This window comes from Anomaloglossus baeobatrachus, chromosome 2, assembly GCF_048569485.1.
Source record: "Anomaloglossus baeobatrachus isolate aAnoBae1 chromosome 2, aAnoBae1.hap1, whole genome shotgun sequence".
NCBI classification, from domain to species: Eukaryota; Metazoa; Chordata; class Amphibia; order Anura; family Aromobatidae; genus Anomaloglossus; species Anomaloglossus baeobatrachus.
The window spans coordinates 716222344-716241999 of NC_134354.1; the positions used below are offsets into that span (position 1 = coordinate 716222344).

Genomic DNA, 19656 nt, shown 5'->3' on the forward strand with positions numbered 1-19656 from the left:
CGTTAACATAGTTGCTGTGTGACAGGGTCCCAACGATTTGAAAGATCGTTATACGGGACGCATGCTCGTTCCTAAAGTCGTTACGTGTGACACCCAACATGCGATTTCAACAACGACTCAAACGATCCAGGAAGTGTGACGTAGTAGCGATCTCGTTCACGATCTCGTTATGTGTGACTGGACCTTTAGGCTTTGTGCGCACTAGAAATGTGAAGTTTCTCAAGAAAATTTCTTGAGAAACTTCTGGGAGTGGAAGATTTCCAGACCTCTGGAAAAAATACGCACCAAATCCGCGGTAAATCCACATGCGGATTTGCCGCGGATTAGCCGCGAATTTGCCGCGATTTTCCCGCAGGTTGTTCCCTGCGGATTTTGCAGCCTGTACTGCAGAAATCCGCAGGTACCTGCGAAAAAGAATTGACATGCTCATTTTCTCAAGAAATTTTCTCAAGAAAATCTTCTCAAGGAAATTTCTTGAGAAAAATCCGCAGCGTGCGCACAGCTATTTTTTTTCTCATAGGATTTGCTGGGAAATGTCTGCACAAAGATTGCAGACATTTCTCAAGAAATTTCCGCAGCAAATCCGCGGGTAAAACGGCCTAGTGCGCACATAACCTTAAAGGGGTTTTCCCATTAACAAAGTTTATATTATTCAATACGAACAAAGTGAAATCTAACGTTCATTTTAATCAATAGATCTTGGAATAATAATAAGTTCCACAATTTAATGTGTTAAAAAAAATGTTCCAGTGCTGAGATAATCTTATATATGTGCCCCTCCTATGTACTGTGTAATGGCCATGTTTCACCATACAGGGACATGGTGTGATCATATCACATCACCTGGGCCAGGAAGGACGCCCAAGAGTATACAGACATTACAGCACGGGATCAGAAATAATTTCTTTGAGGTAACACTTTTTTTTTTTTTAAAATACAGGTACGGAAATGTTTTAACTCACAAAAAGAATCAACTATGATCTCAAACTGTCCTATCTGTACACTCTCTTTTGCAACCTCCCCTGCACAGGAGCTATGGTATGATCAGACCATGTCCCTGTACCGTCAGACACGGCCATTACACAGTACACAGCAGGGGCACATATATAAGATTAACTCAGCACAGGAACTTTTTTTTTTAAACACATCCAATTGTGGAAATTATTATTATTACAAGATCTATTAATTAAAATGAATGTTTAATTTAACTTTGTTCATGGGAAAACTCCTTTAAGTTGCAAGTAAAAAAGGTTAGCCAGGGCCGGCCAAAAGGTGTCTCAGATAACCTACATTCGAAGCCTAAAAGATCTGGACCAGGGTTCCCAACTTGGCTTTTAATTTTTCTGGACAGTTTATCAAAAAATCACAGACATAATATTTTTTACGAATGTGTGGGAAAACCGTAGTAAATCATTATAAGTGATACATCACTAAAGCTCATAATTCTAATATGTAGACATTTTCGGCATTCATTGTGAGCTGTAAAATGATGATTACAGTCAAAATAATCTATATAAATTCGTCAGCTTAAAAAAAAAAAAAAAAAATCACTGACACCTTAAAATGTTTTTTTATGGACAGGGCAAAAAAGTGCCTTACTTTTACAGACTGTCCTGGAATTTTTGGACAATTTGAAAAACCCTGCCAGGACTTTCAGGTTTTTTGGTTATGCTGCTAAAAGCTTAATGGCAGGTAGTTGCTAATAATGTGTTCTGGATCAGGCAGCGATTCTCTGGCTTCATTTGACCTCACATCCAACAGAGAAGCTCTTTAAGGCCAGAATCACACTTGCTAGTGCCTCGCGTGTAACTCGCGCGAGTCTCTCATGGTAGAACCCGGCTTGGCCGCACACTCTCCTGACAGGAGCAGGTCGGTTGCATGTATCTCTATGCAGCTCAGACGCTCCTGTATGCATAGTGTGCGGCCATGCCGGGTTCTACCATGAGAGACTCGTGCGAGAAACACGCGAGACACTAGCAAGTGTGATTCTGGCCTAACTTCTACTTTGCTTTGTCGACGAAGCTTCACTACTAATGTCATGCTGACTGACAGGCGGCTCCCCGCACTTGTCCAAACATAGTATATCAGTACTTCCTTTTGGTTTTCATGATTTTTTTTGATCCCCAATGTTCCCAAACAAACTCTGATGCCTTCATATAACAGCTGCAGTTAAGCGGGCTTTACACACAGCTAATGTCGCTGGTGAAAGCACCCACCCCCGTCGGTTGTGCGTCACGGGCAAATCGCTGCCCGTGGCACACAACATCGCTTACACCCATCACACATACTTACCTGCTTAGCGACGTCGCTGTTGCCGACGAACCGCCTCCTTTCTAAGAGGGCAGTTCGTTCGGCGTCACAGCAGCGTCACTAAGCAGCCGCCTAATAGAAGCGGAGGGGCGGAGATGAGCGGGCCGAACATCCCGCCCACCTCCTTCCTTCCTCATTGCGGGTGGCCGCAGGTACGATGTTGTTCCTCGTTCCTGCGGTGTCACACATAGCGATGTGTGCTGCCGCAAGAACGACGAACAACATCGTACCTGCAGCAGCAACGATATTAAGTAAATGAACGACGTGTCAACGAGCAACGATTTTTCACGTTTTTGTGCTCGTTGATCGTCGCTCATTGGTGTCACACGCTGCGATGTCGCTAACAGCGCCAGATGTGCGTCACTACCGAAGTGACCCCTACAATATATCGTTATCGATGTCGCAGCGTGTAAAGCACAATTTAATATTAAGATGAGGCTCAGTCCTCATTAGCGTTGGTTATTTGCTTGGATATAGAAGAAAAAAATGAAAACATTGGCAGTGCTAGAATGTCTACATGGTTGATACAAACTATATTGAGAATCATCGCATTTTTGTCATGGGGCAAAACAGCGCAGCATGAAACAACGCAGGTGTGAATAGAGGCTAGAGAATAAGACTATCATGGAGGGAAAAAAACAAGACAAAGATGCGCTCACCTTTAGCTCCGCTGATGACTAGGCCCAGTTCTGCACACACGGACACGCAGACGACTTCATGGTCGTGGCCAGTTAGCACAGCTCTTGGAGCTGGGTAGTCACCTGAAACATTTGAAGAACATGTAAGATGTAAATTTCCAATGAAACAAAGGTTTTCCTCTAAAGCTCATATGGACGGCACCAGTTATGTTGGTATAAGTAACAATAAAAGAAGTGGTCACCGCTATGGGGTTTCCTTACATAAGAAATCAGTAGAAGGCCTGAATCTCCTCATGTTTCTCCACACTATTTGCAAGGTCTTGTTACACAATGCATTTGTGGTTGTCGATTTTTTATGTACAGGCGATCGATGATGAAGTCATATTATATATATATATATATATATATATATATATATATATATACATACATACATACATACATACATACATACATACATACATACATACATATACTTTTTTTTCTCCAAAATATGCTATTGGGCAGTTAGTGCCTGGATTTATTAGCTATGCCCTCATATCATGGCTGATTTGCAAGGATTTTTTTAAATGCCATAGTACAGAAGAGTGTGAATACACACCTAAGAGCTGATTAACATTCAGCAGTAATTTCCATTTTAATAAAAGACAGATAGAAATAATGATATTCCACAGTCTACTCATTGAATTCGGGAGGTACTGACAGAACACCAATCCCCGAGAGAGCAGACTGTGCCAACACTGCCCCCAGGAGGTCATGGAAGATGAGGCCAACTTCTTGCTGAGATGCACCAAATACTCTGCAGTGAGGGACACTCACTTCAGGAGACTGTCTGATCTCTTCCCGGACTTCAACTCCATGGAGGAAGAAGAGAAACTGCCCATACTACTAGGGGAAGAGGAAAGTGCTGCGGCCATAGCAGCGCAATTTGTCAGTGCCTGCCACAGACTAAGAGGAGCCTGATATGCCATGGACTTCTATCCCCCACCCTGGAGGAGCCTCCATCCCTCACTCTAGATGGGCCTCTAAACCTCACCCTGGATGGACCTCTAAACCCCACCCTTGGATGGGCCTCTAAACCCCACCCTTGGATGGGCCTCTAAACCCCACCCTTGGATGGGTCTCTAAACCCCACCCTTGGATAGGTCTCTAAACCCCACCCTTGGATGGGTCTCTAAACCCCACCCTTGGATGGGTCTCTAAACCCCACCCTTGGATGGGTCTCTAAACCCCACCCTTGGATGGGCCTCTAAACCCCACCCTAGGATGGGCCTCTAAACCCCACCCTTGGATGGGCCTCTAAACCCCACCCTTGGATGGGCCTCTAAACCCCACCCTTGGATGGGTCTCTAAACCCCACACTGGACGACCTCCTATCCTCATCCCCATTTTTACCACTTGCTTCGGCAATGCCAACATGTACTTGGTCCTGGCTAGAGTTGAGCGCGGTTCGTGGTTCGTGGTTCTCCAGTTCGCGGCTCGAGTGATTTTGGGGCATGTTCTAGATCGAACTAGAACTCGAGCTTTTTGCAAAAGCTCGGTAGTTCTAGAAACGTTCGAGAACGGTTCTAGCAGCCAAAAAACAGCTAAATCATAGCTTGGTTTCTGCTGTAATAGTGTAAGTCACTCTGTGAATCAAACTATTATCACATTTCAGTGTATAGTGTGCGTGAACAGCGCCTTCAGATCACTGCTGTTTCTATAATGGCGATCGCCATTTTTTTTTTTTTTTTTTCTTGTCTTCCTTCCCTAAGTGCGCGCGTCTTGTGGGGCGGGCCAGCATGTCAGCCAATCCCAGACACACACACAGCTAAGTGGACTTTGAGCCAGAGAAGCAACGGCATGTGTGATAGGATCTGCATGTCACATGTCCCTGCATTATAAAACCGGACATTTTCTTCACGGACGCCATTATCTGCCTTCTGCGTCTTTGGTGTCAGACATCACTGTCGCAGCTCCGTCTTCCTGAGTCCTATAGCCGATACAGCTGTATGCGCTGCATACACAGCGTTAGACAGCTTAGGGAGAGCACTTTATAGCAGTCCTTTTAAGGGCTCCAACCGGCAGGGTCAGAGAGCCATAGGTGACAGGTCCTGCAAACAGCAACAGCGTCTGTGTAGCCCAGGTCAGGGATTTCCTACCTGCATTTCACCATTAGGAGGGAATAGAAAGGCAGGCTTCCATTCCTCTACCCAGAGCACCACAATCCTGCCACTGTACCCTCTTGTCCTCTGCACACTCCAACTGATAACTAAGCCATTATACTAGCAAACACTCAGTGTACCTAGTGGCATCCTATACGTGGCTATTGGACTTTGCTATAGTCCCACTAGTGCAAAGACATTTGCAGAGCGCGTCTGCCTGCGTTGCACACTACAACTCATTCTAACCAAGCCATTATACTAGCAAACACTCAGTGTACCTAGTGGCATCCTATACGTGGCTATTGGACTTTGCTATAGTCCCACTAGTGCAAAGACATTTGCAGAGCGCGTCTGCCTGCGTTGCACACTACAACTCATTCTAACCAAGCCATTATACTAGCAAACACTCAGTGTACCTAGTGGCATCCTATACGTGGCTATTGGACTTTGCTATAGTCCCACTAGTGCAAAGACATTTGCAGAGCGCGTCTGCCTGCGTTGCACACTACAACTCATTCTAACCAAGCCATTATACTAGCAAACACTCAGTGTACCTAGTGGCATCCTATACGTGGCTATTGGACTTTGCTATAGTCCCACTAGTGCAAAGACATTTGCAGAGCGCGTCTGCCTGCGTTGCACACTACAACTCATTCTAACCAAGCCATTATACTAGCAAACACTCAGTGTACCTAGTGGCATCCTATACGTGGCTATTGGACTTTGCTATAGTCCCACTAGTGCAAAGACATTTGCAGAGCGCGTCTGCCTGCGTTGCACACTACAACTCATTCTAACCAAGCCATTATACTAGCAAACACTCAGTGTACCTAGTGGCATCCTATACGTGGCTATTGGACTTTGCTATAGTCCCACTAGTGCAAAGACATTTGCAGAGCGCGTCTGCCTGCGTTGCACACTACAACTCATTCTAACCAAGCCATTATACTAGCAAACACTCAGTGTACCTAGTGGCATCCTATACGTGGCTATTGGACTTTGCTATAGTCCCACTAGTGCAAAGACATTTGCAGAGCGCGTCTGCCTGCGTTGCACACTACAACTCATTCTAACCAAGCCATTATACTAGCAAACACTCAGTGTACCTAGTGGCATCCTATACGTGGCTATTGGACTTTGCTATAGTCCCACTAGTGCAAAGACATTTGCAGAGCGCGTCTGCCTGCGTTGCACACTACAACTCATTCTAACCAAGCCATTATACTAGCAAACACTCAGTGTACCTAGTGGCATCCTATACGTGGCTATTGGACTTTGCTATAGTCCCACTAGTGCAAAGACATTTGCAGAGCGCGTCTGCCTGCGTTGCACACTACAACTCATTCTAACCAAGCCATTATACTAGCAAACACTCAGTGTACCTAGTGGCATCCTATACGTGGCTATTGGACTTTGCTATAGTCCCACTAGTGCAAAGACATTTGCAGAGCGCGTCTGCCTGCGTTGCACACTACAACTCATTCTAACCAAGCCATTATACTAGCAAACACTCAGTGTACCTAGTGGCATCCTATACGTGGCTATTGGACTTTGCTATAGTCCCACTAGTGCAAAGACATTTGCAGAGCGCGTCTGCCTGCGTTGCACACTACAACTCATTCTAACCAAGCCATTATACTAGCAAACACTCAGTGTACCTAGTGGCATCCTATACGTGGCTATTGGACTTTGCTATAGTCCCACTAGTGCAAAGACATTTGCAGAGCGCGTCTGCCTGCGTTGCACACTACAACTCATTCTAACCAAGCCATTATACTAGCAAACACTCAGTGTACCTAGTGGCATCCTATACGTGGCTATTGGACTTTGCTATAGTCCCACTAGTGCAAAGACATTTGCAGCACGTCTGCCTGCGTTGCACACTCCAACTAATTATAACTAAGTTGCATTGTCAGGGATATTTATTCTTTATTATTCTGCTGTTAATAAAGCTAGACCACCACTGCAATCTTCACCACCTCTCAATTTTTACTACCACATTTTCAGTCCACAATCTTGTCGCAATCAACATGAGTGGCAAAATGACAGATGCTGGTGGAAAGGGGAAGAGGCGTGGTGGAAAAGGCAAAAAAGGTTTTGTCCGTGGGGAAGGTGGCAAAGCTCCATTATCATCTGCTGAAGATAGACCATCTACCAGCAAAAGTAAGATGTCTACTACTTACCGTGGACAATCCGATGTGCTCCCTTTGTTACGGACACGAACAACAGGAACAAAGGTAGATGATGGGCAAAAAAGGAAAATGCTTGAATGGATCTCAAGTGGTCCAACAAGTGCCCTCTCTGCCACTTCAAGTACCGCATCCAAAAAACACCAGTCCTCTGAGTTGTCATCCCAATCAAACTTGCTTTCTCCCAGCTCTGAAGTCTCCATCAGCCCTGCACAGTATGGTGGAACTGAGATGGCTGAGTCTGCAGAGCTGTTCAGTCACACTATAGCCTGGGAATCAGAGGTCTGCTCCCAAGCTACAGTGAGTACAGAACAGGAAATGGTCTGCAGTGATGCCCAGAACCTTTGTGACTCAGATTCAGGCCGTGAGGACCAAGTTTCTGAGCATAATGTTGACCCTTTGTCACAAACTGTAACACCTGTGGTTATAGACAATGAGGAACATACTGATGAAGATGAGACGCAGATACCCGATTGGGATGACAACTTAAATATTCCGTCAGGGCAAGAAGAGGCTCGGTCTGAGGGGGAGGGGAGTGCAAACACAACAATTGATGATGACGTTCTAGATCCCACCTACTGTCAACCCCCAGTCAGGCACTCGAGGAGGTCAACAGAGGCGGTGGAGGAGGATGCAACCGACGACGAAGTTACCTTGCGCCTTCCTGGACAGAGTCGGAGCACTGGTAGCACGTCTACAACTGCATCCTCAGCCACCACTCTGCCTATGAGCATTATTCGGGGTGGATCAACAGGTCGCATGGCCTCTAAGCCTTGCCTAGCCTGGTCCTTTTTTCACATCGAAAAAGATCGCCCAACTCATGTGATATGTAACATTTGTCATGATTCTGTTAGTAGAGGTCAAAACCTCAGCAGTTTGACAACTTCTTCCATGAATCGTCACATGACTAAATATCATAAGTCCCGGTGGGAAGCTCACCGTGCTGCAATGCGGCCTAGTGGAGCGAACCATCCACCGCCCGCCCCTTCCACTGCATCCGCGCGCTCTTCATCTTCTAGGACTGTGGGGACAGCTGCCACACCTGTTTTTCCACGCAAAACTTCCACCACTGTAACCGCAACAGGCAGTTTGCTTGTAAGGTCGTCAGTTGGTTTGGAAGGGGAAACAAGTGAGTGTGTACAGCTCTCTCAGACATCGATAGCACCAACGTTGGATGAAGGCAACATCATGTCTCCGCCTGCACTTTCCTCACAAACCTGCATTTTTCAAGGGACACCCTACTCAACACCGTCTACACACAGCAGCCAGATCTCTGTCCCTCAGATGTGGTCAAATAAAAGGCCACTTCCTCCGACCCATGACAAAGCTAAGAGGTTGACTCTATCCCTCTGTAAGCTGTTGGCTACCGAAATGCTGCCTTTCCGCCTAGTGGACACACAGGATTTTAGAGACCTTATGTCTGTCGCTGTGCCCCAGTACCAGATGCCTAGTCGCCACTACTTCTCTAAGAAAGGTGTGCCCGCGCTACACCAGCATGTCGCACACAACATCACCGCTTCCTTGAGAAACTCTGTGTGTGAACGGGTGCATTTCACCACCGATACTTGGACCAGTAAGCATGGACAGGGACGTTACATGTCGCTGACTGGGCACTGGGTAACTATGGTGATAGATGGTGAAGGGTCTGCTGCACAAGTCTTGCCGTCCCCACGACTTGTGTGTCAATCCTCTGTCTGTCCAAGTTCCGCCACTGCTTCTGCATCCTCCACCTCATCTGGGTCCTCCACCTCCGCCCCAAGCCTGCCTGGTCAGGCCACCAGCGTTCTCACTGCGCAGAAGGAATCACGCACCCCTCATTACTATGCTGGCAGCAGAGCGCAACGGCATCAGGCGGTCTTTAGCTTGACATGTCTTGGTAATAAGAGTCACACAGCTGAGGAGTTGTGGTCAGCTTTGCGGTCCGAGTTTAATAAATGGTTGTCTCCACTCAAACTGCAGCCTGGTAAGGCCGTGTGCGACAATGCTGCAAACCTGGGTGCGGCACTTCGCCTGGGCAAGGTGACACACGTACCTTGTATGGCTCACGTGTTGAACCTTGTCGTGCAGCAATTTTTAACACACTATCCCGGCCTAGATGGCCTTCTGAACAGGGCACGAAAACTGTCAGCTCACTTCCGCCGTTCAAGCGCCGCAGCAGAGCGACTTGCATCGCTCCAGAAGTCTTTCGGCCTGCCGGTTCATCGCCTGAAATGCGATGTGGCGACACGCTGGAATTCAACTCTCCACATGTTACAGCGACTGTGGCAGCACCGCAGAGCCCTGGTGCAATACGTCATGACGTATAGCCTGGGCCAACGAGATGCAGAGGTGGGGCAGATCACCCTGATGGAGTGGTCTCAGATCAAGGACCTATGCACCCTTCTGCACAGTTTCGACATGGCGACGAATATGTTTAGCTCTGACAATGCCATTATCAGCATGACGATTCCAGTCATTTACATGCTGGAGCACACGCTAAACACTATTCGGAGTCAGGGGGTGGGACAACATGAAGGGGAGGAACTACAGGAGGATTCATATGCGCAAGGGACAACAACATCACGAAGGTCCAGACGTTCATCATCACCAACGCAGCAGGCATGGGACCATGGGGGACAGGGATCGACAAGGGCGCATAGTAGCAGGCGAAATGTTGAGCAAGGTGCAGGAGAACATGAAGAAATGGAGGACGAACTGTCCATGGACATGGAAGACTCAGCGGATGAGGGAGACCTTGGTCAAATTTCAGTTGAAAGAGGTTGGGGTCAGATGTCAGAGGAAGAAAGAACGGGTAGCACCTCTATGCCACAAACACAGCATGGACTTGGTCCGCATGGCTGCGCAAGACACATGAGTGCCTTTTTGTTGCACTACCTCCAACATGACAGTCGTATTGTCAAAATTAGAAGTGATGATGACTACTGGATTGCCACACTATTAGATCCCCGGTACAAGTCCAAATTTTGTGACATAATTCCAGCCATAGAAAGGGACGCACGTATGCAGGAGTATCAGCAGAAGCTGTTACTAGATCTTAGCTCGGCTTTTCCACCAAACAACCGTGCAGGTGCAGGGAGTGAATCTCCCAGTTGTAACTTGACAAACATGGGACGGTCTCGTCATCTTCAACAGTCTACCCGTACCAGTAGGACCTTTTCTGGTGCCGGTAACAGCAATTTTATGGAATCTTTTCATAATTTTTTTAGACCCTCTTTTGCAAGGCCACCAGAGACAACAAGTCTGACACATAGTCAACGGCTGGAGAGGATGATACAGGAGTATCTCCAAATGAACATCGATGCCATGACTGTGCAACTGGAGCCTTGCTCCTTTTGGGCTTCAAACCTACAAAAATGGCCAGAGCTCGCAACTTACGCCTTGGAGATTTTGTCGTGTCCAGCTGCCAGCGTTGTCTCTGAACGTGTATTCAGTGCTGCTGGGTGTGTGCTGACAGATAAGCGCACGCGTCTGTCCAGTGACAATGTGGACAGACTGACGTTCATCAAAATGAACAAGTCATGGATCCAGAAGGAATTTACTACCCCTGTGTCATCCTGGGGAGAGTAAATGCTTGTGGATTTGGAATGTGCTTGATGCAAATCAAAACATCCTGTTTGCAACTAGGGCCCAAGTGCTGCCACTGATGGGGTGGGTGTCTGTGTGGCCCAATTTTTGGAAAAAAGGGAGACTCCGCTTGGAGTAACCCTTGCTTGCTGTGTTTTTAAAAGAAGCCAAGATGAACAGAGCTGGGATCAGGAAAGACTTTGCTACCTACCCCGGTGTCATCCTGGGGACGGATAAGAATGGCGTATTTTTGAATGTGCTTGATGCAAATCTAGCTGTGAAGTGTACAACTGGGGCACAACTGCTGCCACTGAATGGGTGGGTGTGTGTGGGGCCCAATTTTTGGAAAAAAGGGGAGACTCCGCTTGGAGTAACCCTTGCTTACATTGTTTTTAAAAGAAGCCAAGATGAACAAGTCATGGGTCAGCAAAGACTTTGCTACCTACCCCAGTGTCATCCTGGGGACGGCTAAGAATAGCGTATTTTTGAATGTGCTTGATGCAAATCAAAACATCCTGTTTGCAACTAGGGCCCAAGTGCTGCCACTGATGTGGTGGGTGTCTGTGTGGCCCAATTTTTGGAAAAAAGGGAGACTCCGCTTGGAGTAACCCTTGCTTGCTGTGTTTTTAAAAGAAGCCAAGATGAACAGAGCTGGGATCAGGAAAGACTTTGCTACCTACCCCGGTGTCATCCTGGGGACGGCTAAGAATAGCGTATTTTTGAATGTGCTTGATGCAAATCAAAACATCCTGTTTGCAACTAGGGCCCAAGTGCTGCCACTGATGTGGTGGGTGTCTGTGTGGCCCAATTTTTGGAAAAAAGGGAGACTCCGCTTGGAGTAACCCTTGCTTGCTGTGTTTTTAAAAGAAGCCAAGATGAACAGAGCTGGGATCAGGAAAGACTTTGCTACCTACCCCGGTGTCATCCTGGGGACGGCTAAGAATAGCGTATTTTTGAATGTGCTTGATGCAAATCAAAACATCCTGTTTGCAACTAGGGCCCAAGTGCTGCCACTGATGTGGTGGGTGTCTGTGTGGCCCAATTTTTGGAAAAAAGGGAGACTCCGCTTGGAGTAACCCTTGCTTGCTGTGTTTTTAAAAGAAGCCAAGATGAACAGAGCTGGGATCAGGAAAGACTTTGCTACCTACCCCGGTGTCATCCTGGGGACGGATAAGAATGGCGTATTTTTGAATGTGCTTTATGCAAATCTAGCTGTGAAGTGTACAACTGGGGCACAACTGCTGCCACTGAATGGGTGGGTGTGTGTGGGGCCCAATTTTTGGAAAAAAGGGGAGACTCCGCTTGGAGTAACCCTTGCTTACATTGTTTTTAAAAGAAGCCAAGATGAACAAGTCATGGGTCAGCAAAGACTTTGCTACCTACCCCAGTGTCATCCTGGGGACGGCTAAGAATAGCGTATTTTTGAATGTGCTTGATGCAAATCAAAACATCCTGTTTGCAACTAGGGCCCAAGTGCTGCCACTGATGGGGTGGGTGTCTGTGTGGCCCAATTTTTGGAAAAAAGGGAGACTCCGCTTGGAGTAACCCTTGCTTGCTGTGTTTTTAAAAGAAGCCAAGATGAACAGAGCTGGGATCAGGAAAGACTTTGCTACCTACCCCGGTGTCATCCTGGGGACGGCTAAGAATAGCGTATTTTTGAATGTGCTTGATGCAAATCAAAACATCCTGTTTGCAACTAGGGCCCAAGTGCTGCCACTGATGGGGTGGGTGTCTGTGTGGCCCAATTTTTGGAAAAAAGGGAGACTCCGCTTGGAGTAACCCTTGCTTGCTGTGTTTTTAAAAGAAGCCAAGATGAACAGAGCTGGGATCAGGAAAGACTTTGCTACCTACCCCGGTGTCATCCTGGGGACGGCTAAGAATAGCGTATTTTTGAATGTGCTTGATGCAAATCAAAACATCCTGTTTGCAACTAGGGCCCAAGTGCTGCCACTGATGGGGTGGGTGTCTGTGTGGCCCAATTTTTGGAAAAAAGGGAGACTCCGCTTGGAGTAACCCTTGCTTACATTGTTTTTAAAAGAAGCCAAGATGAACAAGTCATGGGTCAGCAAAGACTTTGCTACCTACCCCGGTGTCATCCTGGGGACGGCTAAGAATAGCGTATTTTTGAATGTGCTTGATGCAAATCAAAACATCCTGTTTGCAACTAGGGCCCAAGTGCTGCCACTGATGGGGTGGGTGTCTGTGTGGCCCAATTTTTGGAAAAAAGGGAGACTCCGCTTGGAGTAACCCTTGCTTGCTGTGTTTTTAAAAGAAGCCAAGATGAACAGAGCTGGGATCAGGAAAGACTTTGCTACCTACCCCGGTGTCATCCTGTGGACGGCTAAGAATAGCGTATTTTTGAATGTGCTTGATGCAAATCAAAACATCCTGTTTGCAACTAGGGCCCAAGTGCTGCCACTGATGGGGTGGGTGTCTGTGTGGCCCAATTTTTGGAAAAAAGGGAGACTCCGCTTGGAGTAACCCTTGCTTACATTGTTTTTAAAAGAAGCCAAGATGAACAAGTCATGGGTCAGCAAAGACTTTGCTACCTACCCCGGTGTCATCCTGGGGACGGCTAAGAATAGCGTATTTTTGAATGTGCTTGATGCAAATCAAAACATCCTGTTTGCAACTAGGGCCCAAGTGCTGCCACTGATGGGGTGGGTGTCTGTGTGGCCCAATTTTTGGAAAAAAGGGAGACTCCGCTTGGAGTAACCCTTGCTTACATTGTTTTTAAAAGAAGCCAAGATGAACAAGTCATGGGTCAGCAAAGACTTTGCTACCTACCCCGGTGTCATCCTGGGGACGGCTAAGAATAGCGTATTTTTGAATGTGCTTGATGCAAATCAAAACATCCTGTTTGCAACTAGGGCCCAAGTGCTGCCACTGATGTGGTGGGTGTCTGTGTGGCCCAATTTTTGGAAAAAAGGGAGACTCCGCTTGGAGTAACCCTTGCTTGCTGTGTTTTTAAAAGAAGCCAAGATGAACAGAGCTGGGATCAGGAAAGACTTTGCTACCTACCCCGGTGTCATCCTGGGGACGGATAAGAATGGCGTATTTTTGAATGTGCTTGATGCAAATCTAGCTGTGAAGTGTACAACTGGGGCACAACTGCTGCCACTGAATGGGTGGGTGTGTGTGGGGCCCAATTTTTGGAAAAAAGGGGAGACTCCGCTTGGAGTAACCCTTGCTTACATTGTTTTTAAAAGAAGCCAAGATGAACAAGTCATGGGTCAGCAAAGACTTTGCTACCTACCCCAGTGTCATCCTGGGGACGGCTAAGAATAGCGTATTTTTGAATGTGCTTGATGCAAATCAAAACATCCTGTTTGCAACTAGGGCCCAAGTGCTGCCACTGATGGGGTGGGTGTCTGTGTGGCCCAATTTTTGGAAAAAAGGGAGACTCCGCTTGGAGTAACCCTTGCTTGCTGTGTTTTTAAAAGAAGCCAAGATGAACAGAGCTGGGATCAGGAAAGACTTTGCTACCTACCCCGGTGTCATCCTGGGGACGGCTAAGAATAGCGTATTTTTGAATGTGCTTGATGCAAATCAAAACATCCTGTTTGCAACTAGGGCCCAAGTGCTGCCACTGATGGGGTGGGTGTCTGTGTGGCCCAATTTTTGGAAAAAAGGGAGACTCCGCTTGGAGTAACCCTTGCTTGCTGTGTTTTTAAAAGAAGCCAAGATGAACAGAGCTGGGATCAGGAAAGACTTTGCTACCTACCCCGGTGTCATCCTGGGGACGGTTAAGAATAGCGTATTTTTGAATGTGCTTGATGCAAATCTAGCTGTGAAGTGTACAACTGGGGCCCAAGTGCTGCCACTGAAGGGGTGGGTGTGTGTGGGGCCCAATTTTTGGAAAAAAGGGAGACTCCGCTTGGAGTAACCCTTGCTTGCTGTGTTTTTAAAAGAAGCCAAGATGAACAGAGCTGGGATCAGGAAAGACTTTGCTACCTACCCCGGTGTCATCCTGGGGACGGATAAGAATGGCGTATTTTTGAATGTGCTTGATGCAAATCTAGCTGTGAAGTGTACAACTGGGGCACAACTGCTGCCACTGAAGGGGTGGGTGTGTGGGGCCCAATTTTTGGAAAAAAGGGAGACTCCGCTTGGAGTCACCTTGCGGTGTTTTACATGACTTTAGAAGGGCGTGCCATGCCTATATCTGTGTGTCCTCCTCTTTTTCCTTGTCCAGCTGTTTTGTTTTCGCATGAGTACATGTCCTTGTCACTTTCCCATGTGTTTGTGTTGTGTTGTGAGTTGTTTGTCACCTTTTGGACACCTTTGAGGGTGTTTTCTAGGTGTTTTACTGTGTTTGTGATTGCCTGCCATTGTTTCCTATGGGCTCGAGTTCGGTTCGTCGAACGTTCGACGAGCCGAACTCGAGCCAGACCCCCCGTTCGGCGAACCGCCTCGAGCCGAACCGGGACCGGTTCGCTCATCTCTAGTCCTGGCAATAAAGTTTTTTTGAACTTAATAGAAATATACTCTTTATAACCAGTGTTTTTCTACACATTTGCTAGTTTTGCCATAACTAAAAAAAAAAAAGCATAACAAAAGAAAAACAAATTTTTCATGTAAATAAATAGTAATCTTATACCATAATCTCATCTTTTGGGATATAACTGGGGAAAACCATAACACCTGCTGTGCCTAACCTTCCTGTATCCATTACTCTGGATGGGAACACTGTGCTAAAAAACACAAATCATAATTGCACATTGCTACAAAACATCTTCAGACTCAGAACCATTTCAGCCCCATTTTGTGCTCCTGTACTATGGATGGATAATGTAAGCACAGATGAGATCCTGCGTAGAAGCATTACTGGTAATATCGTTCACAGAGGCCGCACCACAGCCACCTCGCAGTGTCAGAAGGCATCATGTCAGGAGGTAAATGTCTACTTCTCTTTTGTAATATCAGTACGACATGCACAGAAAAAGCTTTATATGCTCAGATCACGGAGGCAAGACAATGGGCAAATCATAAATGGAGGACAAACACTTCATCCGTCCAAAGGACAGATGACAAGCACTGCGACAATCATTCAAAACTCAGCAACGCAGACTGTCACATCCTAAATGATAGATGTAGCAGAGGGCTAAAGGCTAAGGAACAAAAAAGGGCTTCAGGTGATGAGATGCTATTGGGAATAAACCGTATTGCTTCAGGCTTAACCAATTCAGGAGTGTGGTCAGCGAGCTATCCGGAGGGTGAGACGGGGACAGGACGACGCAGAACACAATCACTGGAGAAGAAATTACTTGTGTTTTATGTGCTGAAGAGTCGGGAAGAAAAAACAGCAAAGCTGCACACATGGCATAAGGTCCCATACACACACACGAAAATTGCAGGATATTACCTAGACACATTTGCCTCTTATATTTCAAAATTTTGATGCAGAGTAATATTTGTTGATGCCCAAATCTAAAATAAATCACACCATTAAAAGGAAATAAAAAGTCCTAAATAAAATAAGAATCACACTAGAAAGTGGCCTGACTTGTTTACAGAAAATCAATGCAACCGGCAGCCACTAGGGGGAGCTTAGGAGATTACTGCATACAATAGGGGCACGGTATACGGTAAGGTCCTATGCTCCACGTAGTGGCCGCTGAAGGAAAGCTAAGGCATAAAATAAGGAGCCACATTATATTTTTTAGCTGAACTGGAAAAAAGGGACTTCTCTGAAAAAAACCCGTAATTAACTGTTGAGATTACTAAAAGGAACCCAATTCCAAACAAGAAAGCCGATTTCTCTCCTGTGCCCTCTCCTGACCTTATATATAAATGTAATTACATATTGTATAGGTCTCATTTAAAAAGATTATAAAAAGTATTATTTTTCTCCATATTAGTGCTAATTATTATTATTATTATTATTATTATTATTATTAATTGCTAGTGTCTGCAGCTCAGAATCATTAAAGTGGTGGTGGCTGAGCTGCACTACCAGACGCAGCCCATGGTCAAAGTGTGATGCTGATTAATCTGAACAAAATAAAGGTTTGCTTTTTCCCCCAAAAAACAGCACAACTCCTGACCATAACGTTAAAAAAATCATTTTATTTTATTTTAAGAAACACTCAAGGAAAACATGATTAAGGGAATCTGTGTCTGAAGAAATGTCATCAATCACGACACAGTCATGCATCTCCCATTAGGTTTGCATTCACTCAGGTTCAGTTTTTACTTAAAAAAAAAAACAAAAAAAAAACACAAATCCCTGATATAATACAGATCCTTAATTGAAGTAACATTGGAATCAGCCACAAAGAGTAGGTAATAAAGTAAAAAAAAAAAATACTACTGAGGACTATTACAAATTTAAAATTGTCATTGGTTGAACTGGTTATATCAAGAATTGAATGTTAAAAGGGTTGTCTGGTCAAACGATAAATTATCCTTGGGGGCACTTTGCACACTACGACATTGCAAGCCGATGCTGCGATGCCGTGCGTAATAGTCCCCACCCCCGTCGCAGCTGCGATATCATGGTGATAGCTGCCGTAGCGAACATTATCACATGCAATCACCTGCCCTGCGACGTCGCTCTGGCCGGCAAACCGCCTCCTTATTAAGGGGGCGGGTCGTGCGGCGTCATAGCAACGTCACACGGCAGGCAGCCAATAGAAGCGGAGGGGCGGAGATGAGCGGGACGAAAACATCCCGCCCACCTCCTTCCTTCCGCATAGCCAGCGTGAGCCACAGGACGCAGGTAGATGTTCCTCACTCCTGCGGCTTCATACACAGCGATGCGTGCTACCGCAGGAACGAGGAACAACATCGTAACATCGGTATTTCCCAATTCATGGAAATGCCGGACCCTACACCGATGATACGATAACGACGCTTTTGTACTCGTTAAATCGTATCAAAAAGGATTTACACACTACGATATCGACTGTGACGCCGGATGTGCGTCACTTTCGATTTGACCCCACCGACATCGCACCTGTGATATCGTAGTGTGCAAAGTGCCTTAGGTTAAATCATTCATGTCAAATGGGTGGAGATGTGACACGTTAGGCTGCTGTCACACATCCGTTTTTTCCTGTCCGGCACAATCCGGCGCTTTGCAGAAAAAACGCAACCGTTTTTTTTTTTGCCGCCGGTTGCGTTTTTTTTGCATAGACTTACATTAGTGCTGTATTGTGCCGCATGGGCTTGCGTTCCGTCCGGTTTTTGCCGCATGCGGCAGATTTAGCCGATGCGGCGGCCGGATGGAACGTTGCCTGGCACGTTTTTTTGTCCGGCAAAAAAACCCGCATTGCGCCGCATCCGGCCGATGCGGCGCGATTTGCAATGCATGCCTATGGACGCCGCATGCGGCATCCTGCGTCAAAAACCGCATCCGGACGCCGCATGCGTTTTTTTCCACTGCGCATGCTCAGTAGTCTGCCGCAAGCGGCAAAAAACGGACGGGCCGCATGTAAAAACTTATGCAAAGGATGCGGTATTGTCGCCGTATCCGTTGCATAGGTTTTGGAGTCGGATTGGCCGGCTCTGCTAAAACCGGAGGTATGAAAGCAGCCTTAAGGCTGCTTTACACCAGAAGATCTATCGTGCAATAGATCGTCTGGGTCACGGTTTTTGTGACGCACATCCGGCATCGCTTGCGATGCCGGCCTGTGTGACACCTCCTAGCGACGCAGTATCGCTCACAAATCGTGAGTCGTGTACTGGTCGCTAGGTTTCATAATATCGTTTAATTTAATTGTTCATCGTTCCCGGGGTAGCACACGCCGCTCCGTGTGACACCCCGGGAGCGATGAACATCGCTTACCTGCGACCCGCGGCTCTCGCCGGCTATGTGGAAGGAAGGAGGTGGGCGGGATGTTTACATCCCGCTCATCTCCGCCCCTCCGCTTCTATTGGCCGGCGGCCGTGTGACGTCGCTGTGACGCCGAACATCCCTCCCACTCCAGGAAGTGGACGTTCGCCTCCCACAGCGAGGTCGGACGGGAGGTAAGTACGTGTGATGGGGGTTACCGACTTTGTGCACCACAGGCAGCGATTTGCCCGTGACGGAAAAAGGACGGGGGCGGGTACGATCGATTGTGAAATTGCACAATCGGTCGTACCGTGTAAAGCAGCCTTTACCCAGACCGATCAACTGCAATCAGCTCCAGCAGTAGCAGGATGTAAAGACCTTTCAGCTCCAGCGGAGGCTGTATGTAAGCACCTTTTAGCTCTATCGGTGGCAGAACATAAACACCTTTCAGCCCTAGTGGTGACCAGATGTAAACTTCTTTCAGCTATAGCGGTGGCCAAATGTAAAGACCTTTCAGCTCCAGCGGTGGGTGTATGTAAACACCTTTCAGCCCTAGCGGTGGCCGGATGTAAACACCTTTCAGCTCTAGCGGTAGCCATATGTAAACACCTTTCAGCCCTAGTGGTGGCCGAATGTAAACACTTTTCAGCCCTAGCGGTGGCCGAATGTAAACACCTTTCAGCTCTAGCGGTGGCCGGATGTAAACACTTTTCAGCCCTAGCGGTAGCCAGATGTAAACACCTTTCAGCCCTAGCGGTGGCCATATGTAAACACCTTTCAGCCCTAGCTGTGGCCAGATGTAAACACCTTTCAGCCCTAGAGGTGGCCAGATGTAAACACCTTTCAGGCCTAGAGGTGGCCAGATGTAAACACCTTTCAGCCCTAGCTATGGCCAGATGTAAACACCTTTCAGCCCTAGCTGTGGCCAGATGTAAACACCTTTCAGCCCTAGCTGTGGCCAGATGTAAACACCTTTCAGCCCTAGCTGTGGCCAGATGTAAACACCTTTCAGCCCTAGCTGTGGCCAGATGTAA

At 46.9% G+C, this 19656-nt stretch overlaps 1 protein-coding gene across 4 annotated transcripts in view; it reads right to left on the bottom strand.

The window, feature by feature from the left end:
• The window catches only part of NBEA (neurobeachin), a 1081445-nt gene that overhangs the window by 14459 nt on the left and 1047330 nt on the right, over window positions 1-19656 (bottom strand). For all 4 annotated transcript variants that reach the window (XM_075337333.1, XM_075337330.1, XM_075337331.1 and 1 more), the window contains one exon: window positions 2970-3071. In XM_075337333.1, coding sequence (XP_075193448.1) covers window positions 2970-3071 — 102 coding nt within the window. The remainder of the gene's footprint in view (window positions 1-2969; window positions 3072-19656) is intronic.